The following is a 13834-nucleotide window of genomic DNA, read 5'->3' on the forward strand; positions in this document are numbered from 1 at the left end:
GTCTTTTTTACAAAATCTGGCACGCACGAAGACAGCCAGAAATCATACTGTGAGAACACACAGAATGACAAAGTTACACTGAGGTGCCATTCTGTTTAAAATACAGATTTTTGTACCACATGGAGACATTGTAACCTTCTACAATACTGAAACACCTTCCTACGAAGGTACACATAAAACCTTCATATGAACTGACTGTACTCTTGCAATTTTATAGTAAAAAGTATTCTAAGATGATAAAGAAAATTGAAAGATAGCTCTGAAACAGTGAGAAAATTCAGTGATGTGCCCAGTGATGCTTTGCAGGCATTTTAGCTCCATTGCAAGGTGTAGTCTTGGCCTAATTGAAGTTGGAGTCTGGTGATTGTCAGGAGCTGTGGAAAAACAGACAAAATGAACAATTAGTAACTACTGTGAAGAACCACTCGGTTGTCTGTGTTCAACAGAGAACATAGAGGCTTCTCATTTAAGGTTATAAGAATTAATTCCTCTTCCTTTTCTTTTGTGTTTGTAGCACTATAAACATAGTTTAACCAGCATAGATTTTTGGATTTCTGATCATGAGGCTCTGATCCCTTCCCTTCATTCAGAGGTATTTTGGAACTGAGGTTACTTTTATTAAAAAAAAGAAAGGAAATTTTTAAAGGCAGCGAAACTTAGAAGACATCGTAATTCAACTGTGCATATGAATTCCTTTTTTTTCCATCAAAAATTCAACAGCAGAATGAGATACTTCCATCCTCTTTTAAATTTTTAACTCATCTTTTGGGTTATATACAAAACTTGTGTAGTTCTGGCTTTCTGTGAAACTATGACTTAACAGAATACTGAATTTCAAAGGCAGTAAGATTCCCAGTAACAGAAGAGTTTGGGCAATCTTCCTCTACCAAAAAACTGGCAATACAGAACGTCTCAGCAGTTCTATTCATATTTGAAAGATGCTCTACAGGAGTTCTGGCTTGAATGGCAATTCAGTTATACACATTTATTTCAGCTGCCTTTCGGAGGACTTGATTTTATTGTCCAGAAAGGCAGGAGGGGGGAAACACCCTGGACAGACACAACCCAGGCAGATGGAAAAACCTGGTGCTCTGAAGTTGGTGGAAGGAATGCCAATAATTTTAGAAGTGAGATTTGACTTATACATGTAGGAACCCCGTGTTGCAACACCTACAGCCTAAAGATGACATGACAAAAGAAGAAATGGAAATAGGCAAACAGGGCTGGGAAATTAAAATGTTGTCAGACAAGACTGACAAGTACAGGGTCAGGTAGAGACTATGAAAATGCTTGTAGCAGCTTTTCCTCCTTCAAATCTCACAGGTTGCAAGTAAGCTATTCAGGAGAGAGGAAACCAAACACAACTGAAAATCTACCACTTTTCCAGTCAGAAGTATTTTGAGTTCTTTGACAGTAATTTCTATGCTTTAAAGCTCTATCACACTTACTGTACAATATTTACTATACGTTAAACAATGTATTACAGAATCACAGAATGGGTGGGGTTGGAAGGGTCCTTTGGGGATGATCCAGTCCAACTGACCTGCTAAAGCAGGTTCGCCAGAGCAGATCACACAGGAATGTGTTCAGGAAGGTTTCAATGTCTCCAGCGAAGGAGACTCCACAACCTCTCTGGACAGCCTGTCCCAGGGCTCTGGCACCCTTACAGTAAAGAAGTTGCTCCTCATATTCAGACGGAACCTTTTGTGCTTCAGTCTGTGCCCATTACCCCTCATGCTGTCACTGGGCACCACTGAACAGAGTCTGGTCCATCCTCTTGACACCATCCTGAGATATTTATAAACATTGATGACATCCCCTCTCAGTTTCTCTTCTCCAGGCTGAACAGACCCAGCACAATTATATAATCATTACCTGATGGCAGTTTATATATCTTGCTGCAATATATTTTAAATACAGTATTGCAGCTGAATCTGCAAAGGTTTAAGTGCACATATGGGGTTGCGAAGGTGGCATTACCCTGCAAATGGCATCTCACCTGCTTGCTGGCGGTGTATTCCATGGTGTGGGGCGATGCGATGGTCACGCCGTTCTGCTGGACGGTCACCTGGCTAACGCTGCCGGGCACACCCAGGACTTTAATGTCAGTGAACATTAAGTTGTTTGGATCAGTGTAACCGCGATGCAAAACCTTGATATCTAAAACAGTCTGAAAGGAAAAGGAAAAAAAATAATATTAGAGGTTGTTATTAGACTGGTACAAATCCACCTGAGCTTTTCATCTGCTTTCCTGCCCTCCCAGAACAGCTTCTCTGCCCCATCATCTCCCTCAGCCCTCACAGGTCCCCTCTCTCATCTGCAGTTGCTGGGATTTTAAGTAGATTCTGGGCACACGGTTTCTTTGGGGCATAACCAGGTCCCGCAAGTCTCCAAAAATCAAAAGCCACGTTAAACAACCAGGGATGGTGCCAGCTGGTTCACAGCCCAAGTGTGATCCTGTGTAAATGTGCTATGATATAATTCTGCTTATTTAGTGCTCAGAGGTTATTACTATTAGTGTGAGTATTTTCCACTGTTGGCTGATTCAAGACATCTTTAATTAGTCTTTTCCTTAGCTACTTTTTCTAAGAGCAGGAAAAGGTACATTTCTTTTCTAATCTCCTTGCAACTGCAAATACTGAATATTAGCAAAACAAACTTCTCTTTCTTAACAATTAACATCCAATTATTTGATAAAGACAATTAAATGAGAAGAAAGTACAGTGTGAGTAAAATTAGAAGACATTCTGGCACCCTGGAAAACTAATGAAATAAGCATTTCTTTTAAACCAAAAATCCATATAATTACAGTGTAATTTAATTCCAGATATTCAATTGGCTACGAGGAAAAATAAAACCCAACATCCTAGAAATGGCAGTACTTAAAATAAACACTCCTGTTCACTGACTTTGTTACCTAGGCATGTATGCCAGATTCTGCTGCTTCCCCCCAGAACTAGGATTGCATACAATACATCTATTCTATGGTGAATAGGAGCAGAAATATCCTCCTTCTGAACCTGTGAACTTTTACATTTTGGAGCAGCAACATAGCTTGCACAACAAGGTAAAGAACAGCAAGGAGACGCTGAACTTGAAAGATGAACCTCCAGCTCCCTTCTCACCAGCAAGGGCTGGTTTTCCTGGTGTGTCTGTTCTGACCCATCGACGTGCTCCAGATGTTCTGCTGTGATATGTGCTTTCACTTCACAGAAACGTTTATGAAATTAACTTATGCTTTCAGAATGATAATTACAGTGCCATAAATGTACACTCTGTTCAACAATATACTATAATTGATAACGTCTGAATCATTCTGAAATTTGTTCTTATCACAGTCTAATCATATTATTGTAGTCTATTCAATCATGAGCACAACATAATGTTAGGGTGGGATAGATATTAGATATTAGGAAGCCCCAAATTAAAATACCTACAGTTAATAATACAATAATAATAACCTAAAGTGATTATTCAGAAAATGTGAGATATTGTGACTTACCTGATTAGCAGTAAATGATGTAAGCAGATATACACCATCTTCATATGCATCTGTTAAAAATTAAAAAGAAAATAAAATATATTTGCTATTCATCTTCTTATTTAATACTTTATCAAAATTTCAGTTCAAAAACTGTGTCCATGTACTATATACAAATATAAGGTATGTCTACCTATACATAAATAAATGTTTTGTATTTCCAGAAGACCTATGTTTTTATACATACTTTATTGTTGGACTGCATGCTATTAATATGAGGCAAAAATAAGAGCATTTTAGAGGTGAGATACAAAAGAAGGCAAATAAATGGCATTAGGAAGATCAGGGGTCTTAAGATCAGCAAGACATAAATGTTTCTTGAAGGAATGGGGGTTGTTTCCCACACCCACTTCTATTCACTGTGCAATTCCACATGACCACGACAGACATTGATGTTTCTTTGAAATCAGTGTTGGGTAATTTATCAATCCTATTATTAAGCACTAAATGAACTCATAGTAGTGCTGATAATCACGGGCATTGTAGGTTTTTGCCTTTCTGCATGACTGAAAACAGATCCCAAGCATCCTGGTGAGATGCACCTTGTACATCTATGCTAATTTCATTTATCATCAGACTGCCATAAAAACAACCATCATTTCTAAATTCCAGTGCTAACAGGCAATGATATATGTGAAGTACTTCAAAATACACTGACACCATCCTGCAAATTTCCCTACAAAATAACACCATTTTCTGCATTACTTGCAGTAATCTCAGGTGATAGCTTCTTGCTATTACAAGGGCAATACCCTCTGGATGGAAAGGATAAATTACATTTAGTATCTCTTACCTGAAGACAATTCAAATTTACTAGTGTCTAAGAAATTAATTAAAGCTTCCCACATATTCTATGGTTATGGTTCTTACAGGTTTAAGAACAAATCTTTGTTAATGCACATGGCCTTAGGTCCAGGGCACAATTTCATTTATACACCATATTAATTCTATAAATTATAACATTATTCTGTTTCAATCAGGAAAAATCATTTTGCTACAATGCTTATCTGGAGGTTTAATTTCAGTTTTGTGTCTGAAGGCATGTTCAGATATGTTCTCCAGAAATATGGTTGCTTTGGCCAGACTCCCATCATTTCCATCTGCTCCTAATGCTCCCCCTCCAACACCCCACACTACACTGAGAACTTATAGGGCAGAAGCAACCACCAGCACTTCTCCAAAGCAATACAGAGCTACACAGCCTCTCTGGACAACCTGCTGCAGTGTTTGACCATCCTCAAAGCAAAAAAAAAAGGCTTTTATGAAGGCGAGACGCATCATACATACCAATGCGAACCCCATCATCCCAATAGAGCTGTCCTTCTGCAAACAGAGCCTCACTCAAAGCAACAGTGAGTCCCATCGTGTTTTTTCGGCTATGGGAAACAAAATAATGTTTACTCAATTTCCTCAGCTAGTCACAATTCGTATTTATCAAATATTAGAAAAAAATTTTGAAATACTTTATGCCACTCAATTGGTCTCCCATAGTCATCATTCTAGAGCCCATCCTATTAAATTTAAAGGAGGTCATTAAGAGGAAACCAAAACAAAAAACAGCTATAAAGATCCAGTGCTACCATACATGTAGCTTCTCTGAGGACTGATAGTATTTCTATGTAATTGTGCAAAACTAAATTCTTAATTTTCAATTAATCTTACCTGTAAAAAGTTGAATTAGCAGGTCTCTGCCAAGGGAGGATGTGTCCACCTCGGATATGCAGGTTGATGTGTTCCAAAGGAGCTGTTAAATCTCTGAATTCTCCCCTAGCACCAATATTCTCATCCTATTTATGAAAAAATAAAGAAGACTTTTACTGAATTGCCCTTATTTTAGAGCATTTTTCGAATTAAATTATTTGCTATACAGATTAATTAGGAGTTGTTACTGCAGGATTAGCTATATAACGCTTTTAAGAGAAACTCTGAAATTTCATATCTATAAAAGACTGTAGCTGATGGCAGCTGAACTGATGGGGTCAGCAGGTGATTTTTGATGCCTGTTCTTCCTACTACAAAATCTTTTCTTATTTTCTGTGAATAAGATGATGTGGCTAAACCTGTTGTGCCTTTCTCCATTCTAGCATTCCTTAACAAAAAAAAACAAACCCCTCATTTGAGGTTAAAGTCAATAGAAAGACTTCAAATTAAAGGCATTATTTCACTTTAATACATCCTAACTGGGATCATGTTATACATTATTATACAGGAATTATTATCAGCTAAGTGATGTTATTTTGCTAAGAACTGATACTTAATGCAAGTTTGTAAAAGAGCAAGAGTGTCCACACCTCACCAACGCTCAGCACATCCTGCTGCTGTCTGAACAGCACTATGAAGAAGACATATAACATATAATTTTAAAAACTACTTACTGTGTGGTAATCATACCAGCGGGCATCGGGGAAGTATGCTTTCACCGTTCGAGCATCCTGGAATTGAACATACACATTTTAGGTCAGTTAAATCAAGAAGCAAAGTTTAGCTAGAGTGACTTTGATATTTTCCTAAAAGTGCTTAAGAATGTACCTCTTGCATCACAGGGCTGATGAGCAGCGCAGGTCCCCAGAGGAACTGCTCATATATTTCCCAGGTTGTTCTGTCTTCCACAAACCTGCAAGTTAATAGAATAACGATTAGATATTGGGTGCTGAATGTTTCCAAAGTGTTCCTTCTGCAAGACATTTTTGTCAGTAATTGAATCAACTATTGCTAGTATCTACTATTTCCTCGTCTTTATTCTAGTATTAATAATTCATTGATCAATTAGTTCTTGCCAAGAATGCATGGAGATCATTATATGAAACTTATTAGAGAAATGCAAGCTGTTATTTAGCTTGCTTTTTTTTTTTTTTTTTTTTTTTTCCCCAATTTCTTTGCATTTGCTTTTCACTGTATTTAGATCACAAAACTCAGGTCTGTTGTGCTTGGCCAGCACTAGTAATACCATTAGCTAGTGGACAGACTGGGAACCACTTTCTAATTTATGCCACTATTTTCTTAGACACTTGCTTTAAAAAACAGCAAGTCAATGCATGCAAACAAATCAATGTTTCTCTGCCAAGACATACATGTGGACTCTAGACCACATCTGAATTGTCCCCTAAAGCAAATATCTTCATGCTATTTATGAAAAAAATAAAGAAGTCTTCAACAGAATTGCCCTCAGTTTTTCTTTTTAAAATTAAATGGTTATTTTTTCTACAACTCCACAACAGAAGGAGTTAAAGCTTTTGTAGGTACTGCCCCACCTGACAAGGAACAAAGGTGGGTTTATTATTATTATTATTATTATTATTATTATTATTATTATTATTATTATTATTATTTTATTTTGGGGGAGTTTCTTTTGGGTTTTTGTTGGTTTTGGGTTTTTTGTTTGTGTTTATTTTAATCTACTATATCAGCTTGGACAGGTCCCCCCAAAAAAGCCACTTCTACCTGCAAAACTCTCATGGCTTGCAGCAGAATTCCTTCTTTTTTCCTTGAAGATTTTGTCCAGCTGTTTTTGCAACATTTGTTCTTTTGATTCTCTATAAGCCTGAAGAGGCTAAAGGTGAGCTTTAACATTTAAATATTACTCCTAGAGAAGCAAATGTTCAATTTTGCATAGTAAAAAATGGAGAACTAGTGTTGTTTAAATGAGACTTCATATTGAAAGCTCATATTCTCAATCTCTTTCTTTTTTTTTCTTAAATAAATTTTTTCTCTTAGATATAGCAATTTTTATTTTAAGGACTGTCCTAACTACAGAATTTCTAGTGGAAAGTCCTGCTGAGTAGAGCAAAGGAGTCGCACTTACTCATGGAGTACGGGGCGAATCACGGTGCTGCCATGGGCATGGGCATCATACATCAATGTATACAAGTAGGGTAACAGGGTGTATCTTATATTTAGCACATGCCTGGAAATCTCCACAAATGTTGAGTTCCAGGAAACAGGATCTTGCCTCTGAAAGAGAAGAGGCCATCATTAGTCAAGCTGGATTTTTTTTGTTCAGAAAACCTAAAACAAAAAAATTCAACATAGCAAGACAAAGCCGAGGAAATTGCTCTGCTCAACTAAAGCACCTTCATTTATTGATCCTTCAATTAAGGAGTAAGTGACACTAAAATCAACAGGTATCACTCTCAGCACTAAGAGGGGAACTGGAGAGAAGGAAGGTGAGAAAAACACGGGAGGGGTGCTGTTTAATGCAAAGTGTCCCAAAGACGCGACACCTCCCAGTGTGTATAATTTATTATCCCTCTTTTCTACAGGGCACCACTCAGGACTTGCAAGAAGAGACCCAAGCGCTAATGACTGACGTCAGGGAGCACTTCCCATCTTTATTAAATGGACTGAACAATAACTTGGCAAATTGGGTAAGACTGGAAGCAACACGATAACCCTGAATCTACATTTTTAAAGGCTTTAAAAGTCCTATCGAAAGGTGTGCCGCTGCAAGATAAAGCACACAGGTTTTGAAAAGGAGACTTTAATCCATTAGATATATGCCATAAAAATAGCTTTACTCTGCTAGACATGAAGCTTTCAGTGGAATAGAAGTGCTGTTTCCATTTTTCCTTGATTTTTCCAGTTATCTTGTTTTACAGCTCTCTACAATATAGTCCTTAGCCAGCACAGGCCAACATTTAGGCAATTATTTTCCTTTACTCTTAAAAGAAATACAATATCTGATGGCGGCAAATGTGCAAAGCACTGAAATTGCCGAGCCTGACTCCAGAATCTTATTACACTGTCCCATTCTCTCATTTCTTCCATAATTATGGACAATTAGGGCTGAGAGCACCAAGGTCAGCTTAGCTCCTTTAAGTGTGTTTGCCATAAAAGTGCTCTATTTTAATCTTGCTGGTGTGGTGTGTTTAAAAAAATGTGTTTAAAAATGGCATGCAGGGAAAAAACAAGTCAGAATTTGATTCAGTAAAGGAAACTTGGAATATTCTTCTTTCAAATGGCCCAAATCCCAGAGCAGCCGCTCTGTGGGTATAAATTCTCCCAGGTGAGAGGGAGGCTTACAGCAGATTGAGTGCATAAATAAAGACAATTTTTATTTGATAATGAGCCAAATATGTTATTGTCTTGTCCGTTTTGCTTGGAATGTACTTTTTTTTGTTGGCAGACCAGTTTGTGTGATGTCCTGGCTGGTCTCTACATGTTCATTACAAAAGACCAGTTATTAGCAACCATTAAAAAATTGCAACTCACCCGTGTTCCTTTCTCATTGTGATTCCTTGAATATGGATAAAATGCACCCAGCTGCATCCAGCGAACACACAGCTCGTACTGCGAGTCTCTGAAGAAGCCACAGATATCAGCTCCTGTCTGGAAGTTTAAAAATAATCCTATTGGAGTACAACAAATTCATGTACATCATCAAGATAATCAAATGTAAGGTAATAAGTCATTAGCTTACGTAAGATATTCCAAAGAGACTGAACTCCATCATACCTGAAAGGAAGAATAATTCAAAATTATTAACTGGTTGGTTTTTTTTTCCCTTTCTTTGGTATGCTATTGGTTACACAGGTAATACCCACAGTAATACTGAATGAGAAGGAAAAAGAACAAAACCAAAACACAAACCCCATGATTTCTCTAATGTGTCATGTTTTTCTCATACAGAAAGAGATGGGAGCTTGTTGGTCAAGAGTAAGCAAACAGGGTGGGAAGGTGGCTGGTCCCAAGGGAATAAAAGAGTTCTCAGTACCCGGTGCAGAAGTGAAGGAGTATAAAAGGAATTGAGTATGAATTCTGTTTGCTGAACTGGGGGGTTCAGCTAAAACAACATGAATACTAATAGCAAGTATATGAAGGAAAAAAAAGAACTGCTGTGGTGGGGTGACCTTGGCTGGACGTCAGCCAAGCTCTGTCACTCCCTCCTCAGCAGGACTGGGGGGGAGAAATTAAGATGGAATAAAATCTCATGGGTCAAGATGCAGTTAAATAAAGCAAAAGCTGCACACAGAAGCAATGGAAAACAGAAGATTCATTCTCTACTTCACATCAGCAGATGATGACCAGCCACTTCCCAGGAAATAAGGCTTCAGTACATGTAGCAGTCGCTCCAGATGACAAATGTTCTAATAACAAATGCTCCCCCTCCTTCTACTTTGGTCAGTTGGGGTCAGCTGTCCTGGCTGTGGTCCCTCCAAAAATCTTGCCCATCCCCAGAGTACTGGTGAGGGGGCATGTTGGAGAGACAGCCTTGGTGCAGCCGCCAAACCATTGGTGTGTTACCAACACCAGGACCATGAGGCCTATTAACCAGAAAATGAACTATCTCAGCCATACCTGAAACAACTGCACACAGAATATTTTCCTTTTACGTACCAATAATAGATTTAGCCAGCTGATCCCAAGCCGCAGTGTTATCGCCGAGCCAGTGTCCTGCCCATTTTCCACTACTGGGATACGTGGAACGGGTGATAACAATCCCACGCTCGTTGGTGGCGCTCTGCAAACCCCTGATATTGAAAATAGACAAAAACAAAACAAAATATTGAGAAATATTACATGGGAAATATTACATAAGATCCTCCTTGAAAATAAACAGTAGGGCTTATATTTTCATAGCGTAAGGCAGCGTTGTTGTGTGCATGAATATGCACACATCCAATCCAGATGTGGTTTTTGTGGCAATTTGCTGTGATTCATGCAAAACACAGCAGTGTCAGCCAACCTGCAGCTGGAAAGAGAAGTGGCAAAACAAGGAGGTGCTGAAAGGAGATTTCTTGCTCGGGTGGGAAAATATGAATGTAGCCCAATTTGCTCGTTTTCTAAGGGCTCCACGATGTATTCCAGGGCACATCATTCCTTTCTTAAAGTACCTGAAAACTTGCAGCAACATAGTTTAAAAATAATTTAACGGAGCTCATACCAAAAAGGTAATAAGGGGAAAAAAAAATAGAAGTGCTGGGAATATTGGACCTGTCACTATATCTCTAGTTGACAAAAAGAGATTGGAACAGAAAAAAATAAAAGTCATGGATCTGTAGTCACTTCAGAAGCACCCAAGGTGACATGATATCAATATAAGATGACCACCATGGCTTTGTCTAGAAGCAAACATTAAACCCGTGTGTTTCTGCTTGGGGCTGGTAACAGGTCTTACAGCTGAGGAGTGATTCCCAATGTGTGCAACCACCTTGGCCATAGCTGGCCTATTGGTCTGATCACATTTGGCTTCCTCATAAGCAGAAATTTCGACCAGAGGTTAGAAACCTTTTGAGGATGGTGTGACTTATTTCCCTTTCCCAAACTAGAGGTACAAGCCTACGGGGCAGGAAAGTTACAAGCACTTGACTTTAGGGCACAGAAGGAACCATCACACTGGGCAAGGACTGTCACGGACTTCTCAGGGTGCTCCAGCACTGCAACCTTGTGGCCTTGCTCAGGGTCATTACTACGGGGAGACTGTGGCTTGAAATGACTCCAGAGACAAGCTCCTGAGTCTCCTGGGGTGTGAGTGTGAACCAGCTGAATGGAGAACCGATGCACCAATTAACTTCATTATCTCAAATAATTTCAAAAGAAAAATCAAATCAAATAAAGCCTTGGTCATTGCCACACTGTACCTCCAAAGGTACCCAAGAAAGCTTTAGCAAAAGAAATTAAAATTGCTGCGTTAATGGGAATTTAGGCTTCCTAGTTGCTCCGCCAAGGATCCATACAACTTTCTCTGCAGCGCAAGCTGTTGGTCTTTGCTATGTGACCATCACAGATGCATCACTGCTCCCCTTCCTCAGAACAATTCCTCTATAGCCGTGCACACATGCTGGGACTCATTACAGCAAATCACTAAACCGCAATACTAGTGAGAAAGCTGCCCTGATTAAATGGCGCTGCTCTCCAATGCCAGCACCACAATAATTGCCTAAACAGCTACTTCAATAAGGCACTATTTATTTATTTTTGTACAGAATTTGCAGCTTCAGTGACACTATAATTACAGCAAAAATACACAAGTCACTTAAATTACCGTAGTAATTAAACTAAACTAATGTGCTGTAATTATTTCTTCCAAGACAAACAGTAAGTTTTCTAGTATCTTTTATTTCTTTGCAATGTACTATCAAACATTTTCAGCCTCTGCTTGGCTTACCCTACTTCAACAATGCTTTGGAAACTGCAGTTAAATTGCAAATGTAAAGCAAGTGTACGTTGCACACAGAACTGCTCAAGGATGAGCACGGCCGAGTGTTTTGCTGACTCGAGGTGCCAGCTCTGTGCTCCAGGACCGAGCGAAAGCTTCTCCATGAAAAGCAATTTCTCATATCACAAAGCCCAAATTTACCTCCAACCCATTACTGTATTCACTAGTGAGGGTTCTGGTTTCCAAGTCTACGCAAAACCCTCATCATGAAAGAAGAGTGTTAAGCCAGTATCCAGGAGCTCTCTCTGTCTAATGGCTGGAGAACTAAAATGACACTGATATATAAAGAAACTGCTGTTCACTTTTAAATTATAGGCTTTTGTGAGTTTTGTGTGTGAGCTATCGTCTTGTTTGAATGGTTTAGCGTCAGAATAAATTACTATTACAACATGCCTTCAGTTGCACAATTATTCCTTCAGTTAGTACCAAAGACCAAATTGGAAACTGAGAGCTGACATACAGACAAATATTTAATTTAAAAAACAAAACAAAACAACCCCCACAAACATAACCTCACATTTTTCTGTTAATTTGAAGTGCAGGAACATCTGTATAAACTGTGTAATTTATTGCAGTCGTTTCTGTAGTCCTCAAAATAGAAGAAAATAATATTTCACAACATTTCGGTTCTTACTTGAAACAAAGGAAGGATTGTAAAGTTCCTCTTACTGTTCAATTATTGTCTGTTTACAATGTCCAAATCACCTGTGGCTTGGCCGACAGCAGGGGATCAGACGTTCCTTTCTGTCCTGTCAGCAGTTTCTCTCCTGCCTTGACTGGCAGTGCTGCACTGGCTGCCTGAGCCAGCAGTCAAAAATTCCAGCAGCCTTTACATTTGCTTGCGTTATGGTAAAATCAAAGTTACCAAGGGCTTTAAGGTCGTTAAGACCTATAAAGAAACATTGTTCCTTGCTTACTCCTTGAATTGGAAATGAAACAACACAGCTATATTATCACTAGATCAGACGTTATCTCAAGCAGGCTGGGGTGCTATTCAGAAACGAACTGATAACGACGACTGCCTTGAAGTGAGAAAATAAATTCTTAAAAGTAAAGCCTCACGCACACACTTTGCATTTTAAAAGTCACTCTTTCCTCTTTTCATTACTACTCAATTTGTTTTTAATAGAGGACGTTATTGAGCCCTTCTCAAAGTAACATTGTTAAAAAACTATATTAATTTTCTCTTACTAGAAATATAGTGCAAGGAAAAAAAAAACTATCAACCCCAGGAGTGAACCAGGCTGTCCTAGCAAAACCTAGAAACAAAAAGTATTTTCTATTTAAATTACGTTAATTATGTGAGACTATCACTGAGTAATTACTGTTCCAACAGCTGATGACAATGTTCAGTCCTGTTTCCTGTTCTACCTCTGCTGGAAAGGCAACTGTTGCATTTAAATGTGTTGGGACAAAGAAATGCTCCATGTCAAGTAATTATATCCAAATTAAATTATATGAGAAACTGCACCATGGCCATCTTATTTCATAATACAGGTCAGCAATTCAGCTCACACAACACAACATCTCTGTGGATGAAGCCATCAGAACTGGAATACAAAGAATTCCTCCCCAGTGAGGTGAGCAATAAGTTTCTTTAGTATTAGACATGGGTAAACTGTCTTTAAAACGTACCTTGAAAATTGTGTCTGCTCGGGATCAGTGATTTTAAAGCTGCTAAGCTCAAAGACTTTGCCTGCTCTGCCCAAGACAGCGATGCAGCTGCAGGTCTTCACATGCTTAAGCAGGTGGTTGGGTTGTTCTCTTTTATCTCACCCCAGGTGCAGAAGGTGTTTATCACAGTGAAACCATATTATGGAGACAACAAAAAAATATGGAAAATTCACTTACTCTAGGGTAGGCTCTGTTTGTGACCATCCATAAAGACTGTGGACATCGTAATGTCTGACTGGGGTACCGTCCGGAAGATATTGTTGACCTTCCATGCATGGAGTTTTCACAATTAATCCGTCTGACCGAAATCCCAAATCTAATGGAAAGGCAACAAAAATATTTTTTTTAATAATCAACATTCAATAATGATTCAATTTACTTTGCTTTAATTTTCCTAATCTCTTAGGCATTCAGTCTCTTTTAGGCAGATGTACTGTCATTTATTTATTTATAATTATAAAAAT

General features: G+C 38.6%; 1 protein-coding gene across 1 annotated transcript in view; it reads right to left on the minus strand.

Annotated features, from left to right (window-relative positions):
* Positions 1-243: 243 nt before the first annotated feature.
* Positions 244-13834, minus strand: part of SI (sucrase-isomaltase) — a gene marked incomplete at its 5' end in the record, with an annotated part of 49370 nt that continues 35779 nt past the window's right edge. The window contains 12 exons of the mRNA XM_082056653.1: positions 244-374; positions 2000-2170; positions 3503-3552; positions 4829-4917; positions 5204-5328; positions 5917-5973; positions 6071-6155; positions 7344-7492; positions 8750-8866; positions 8958-8992; positions 9875-10008; positions 13548-13686. Coding sequence (XP_081912779.1) covers positions 312-374; positions 2000-2170; positions 3503-3552; positions 4829-4917; positions 5204-5328; positions 5917-5973; positions 6071-6155; positions 7344-7492; positions 8750-8866; positions 8958-8992; positions 9875-10008; positions 13548-13686 — 1214 coding nt within the window. The 3' untranslated portion in view covers positions 244-311. The remainder of the gene's footprint in view (positions 375-1999; positions 2171-3502; positions 3553-4828; positions 4918-5203; positions 5329-5916; positions 5974-6070; positions 6156-7343; positions 7493-8749; positions 8867-8957; positions 8993-9874; positions 10009-13547; positions 13687-13834) is intronic.

Source organism: Streptopelia decaocto (assembly GCF_964273445.1).
Source record: "Streptopelia decaocto genome assembly, chromosome: 6".
Classification (NCBI taxonomy): domain Eukaryota; kingdom Metazoa; phylum Chordata; class Aves; order Columbiformes; family Columbidae; genus Streptopelia; species Streptopelia decaocto.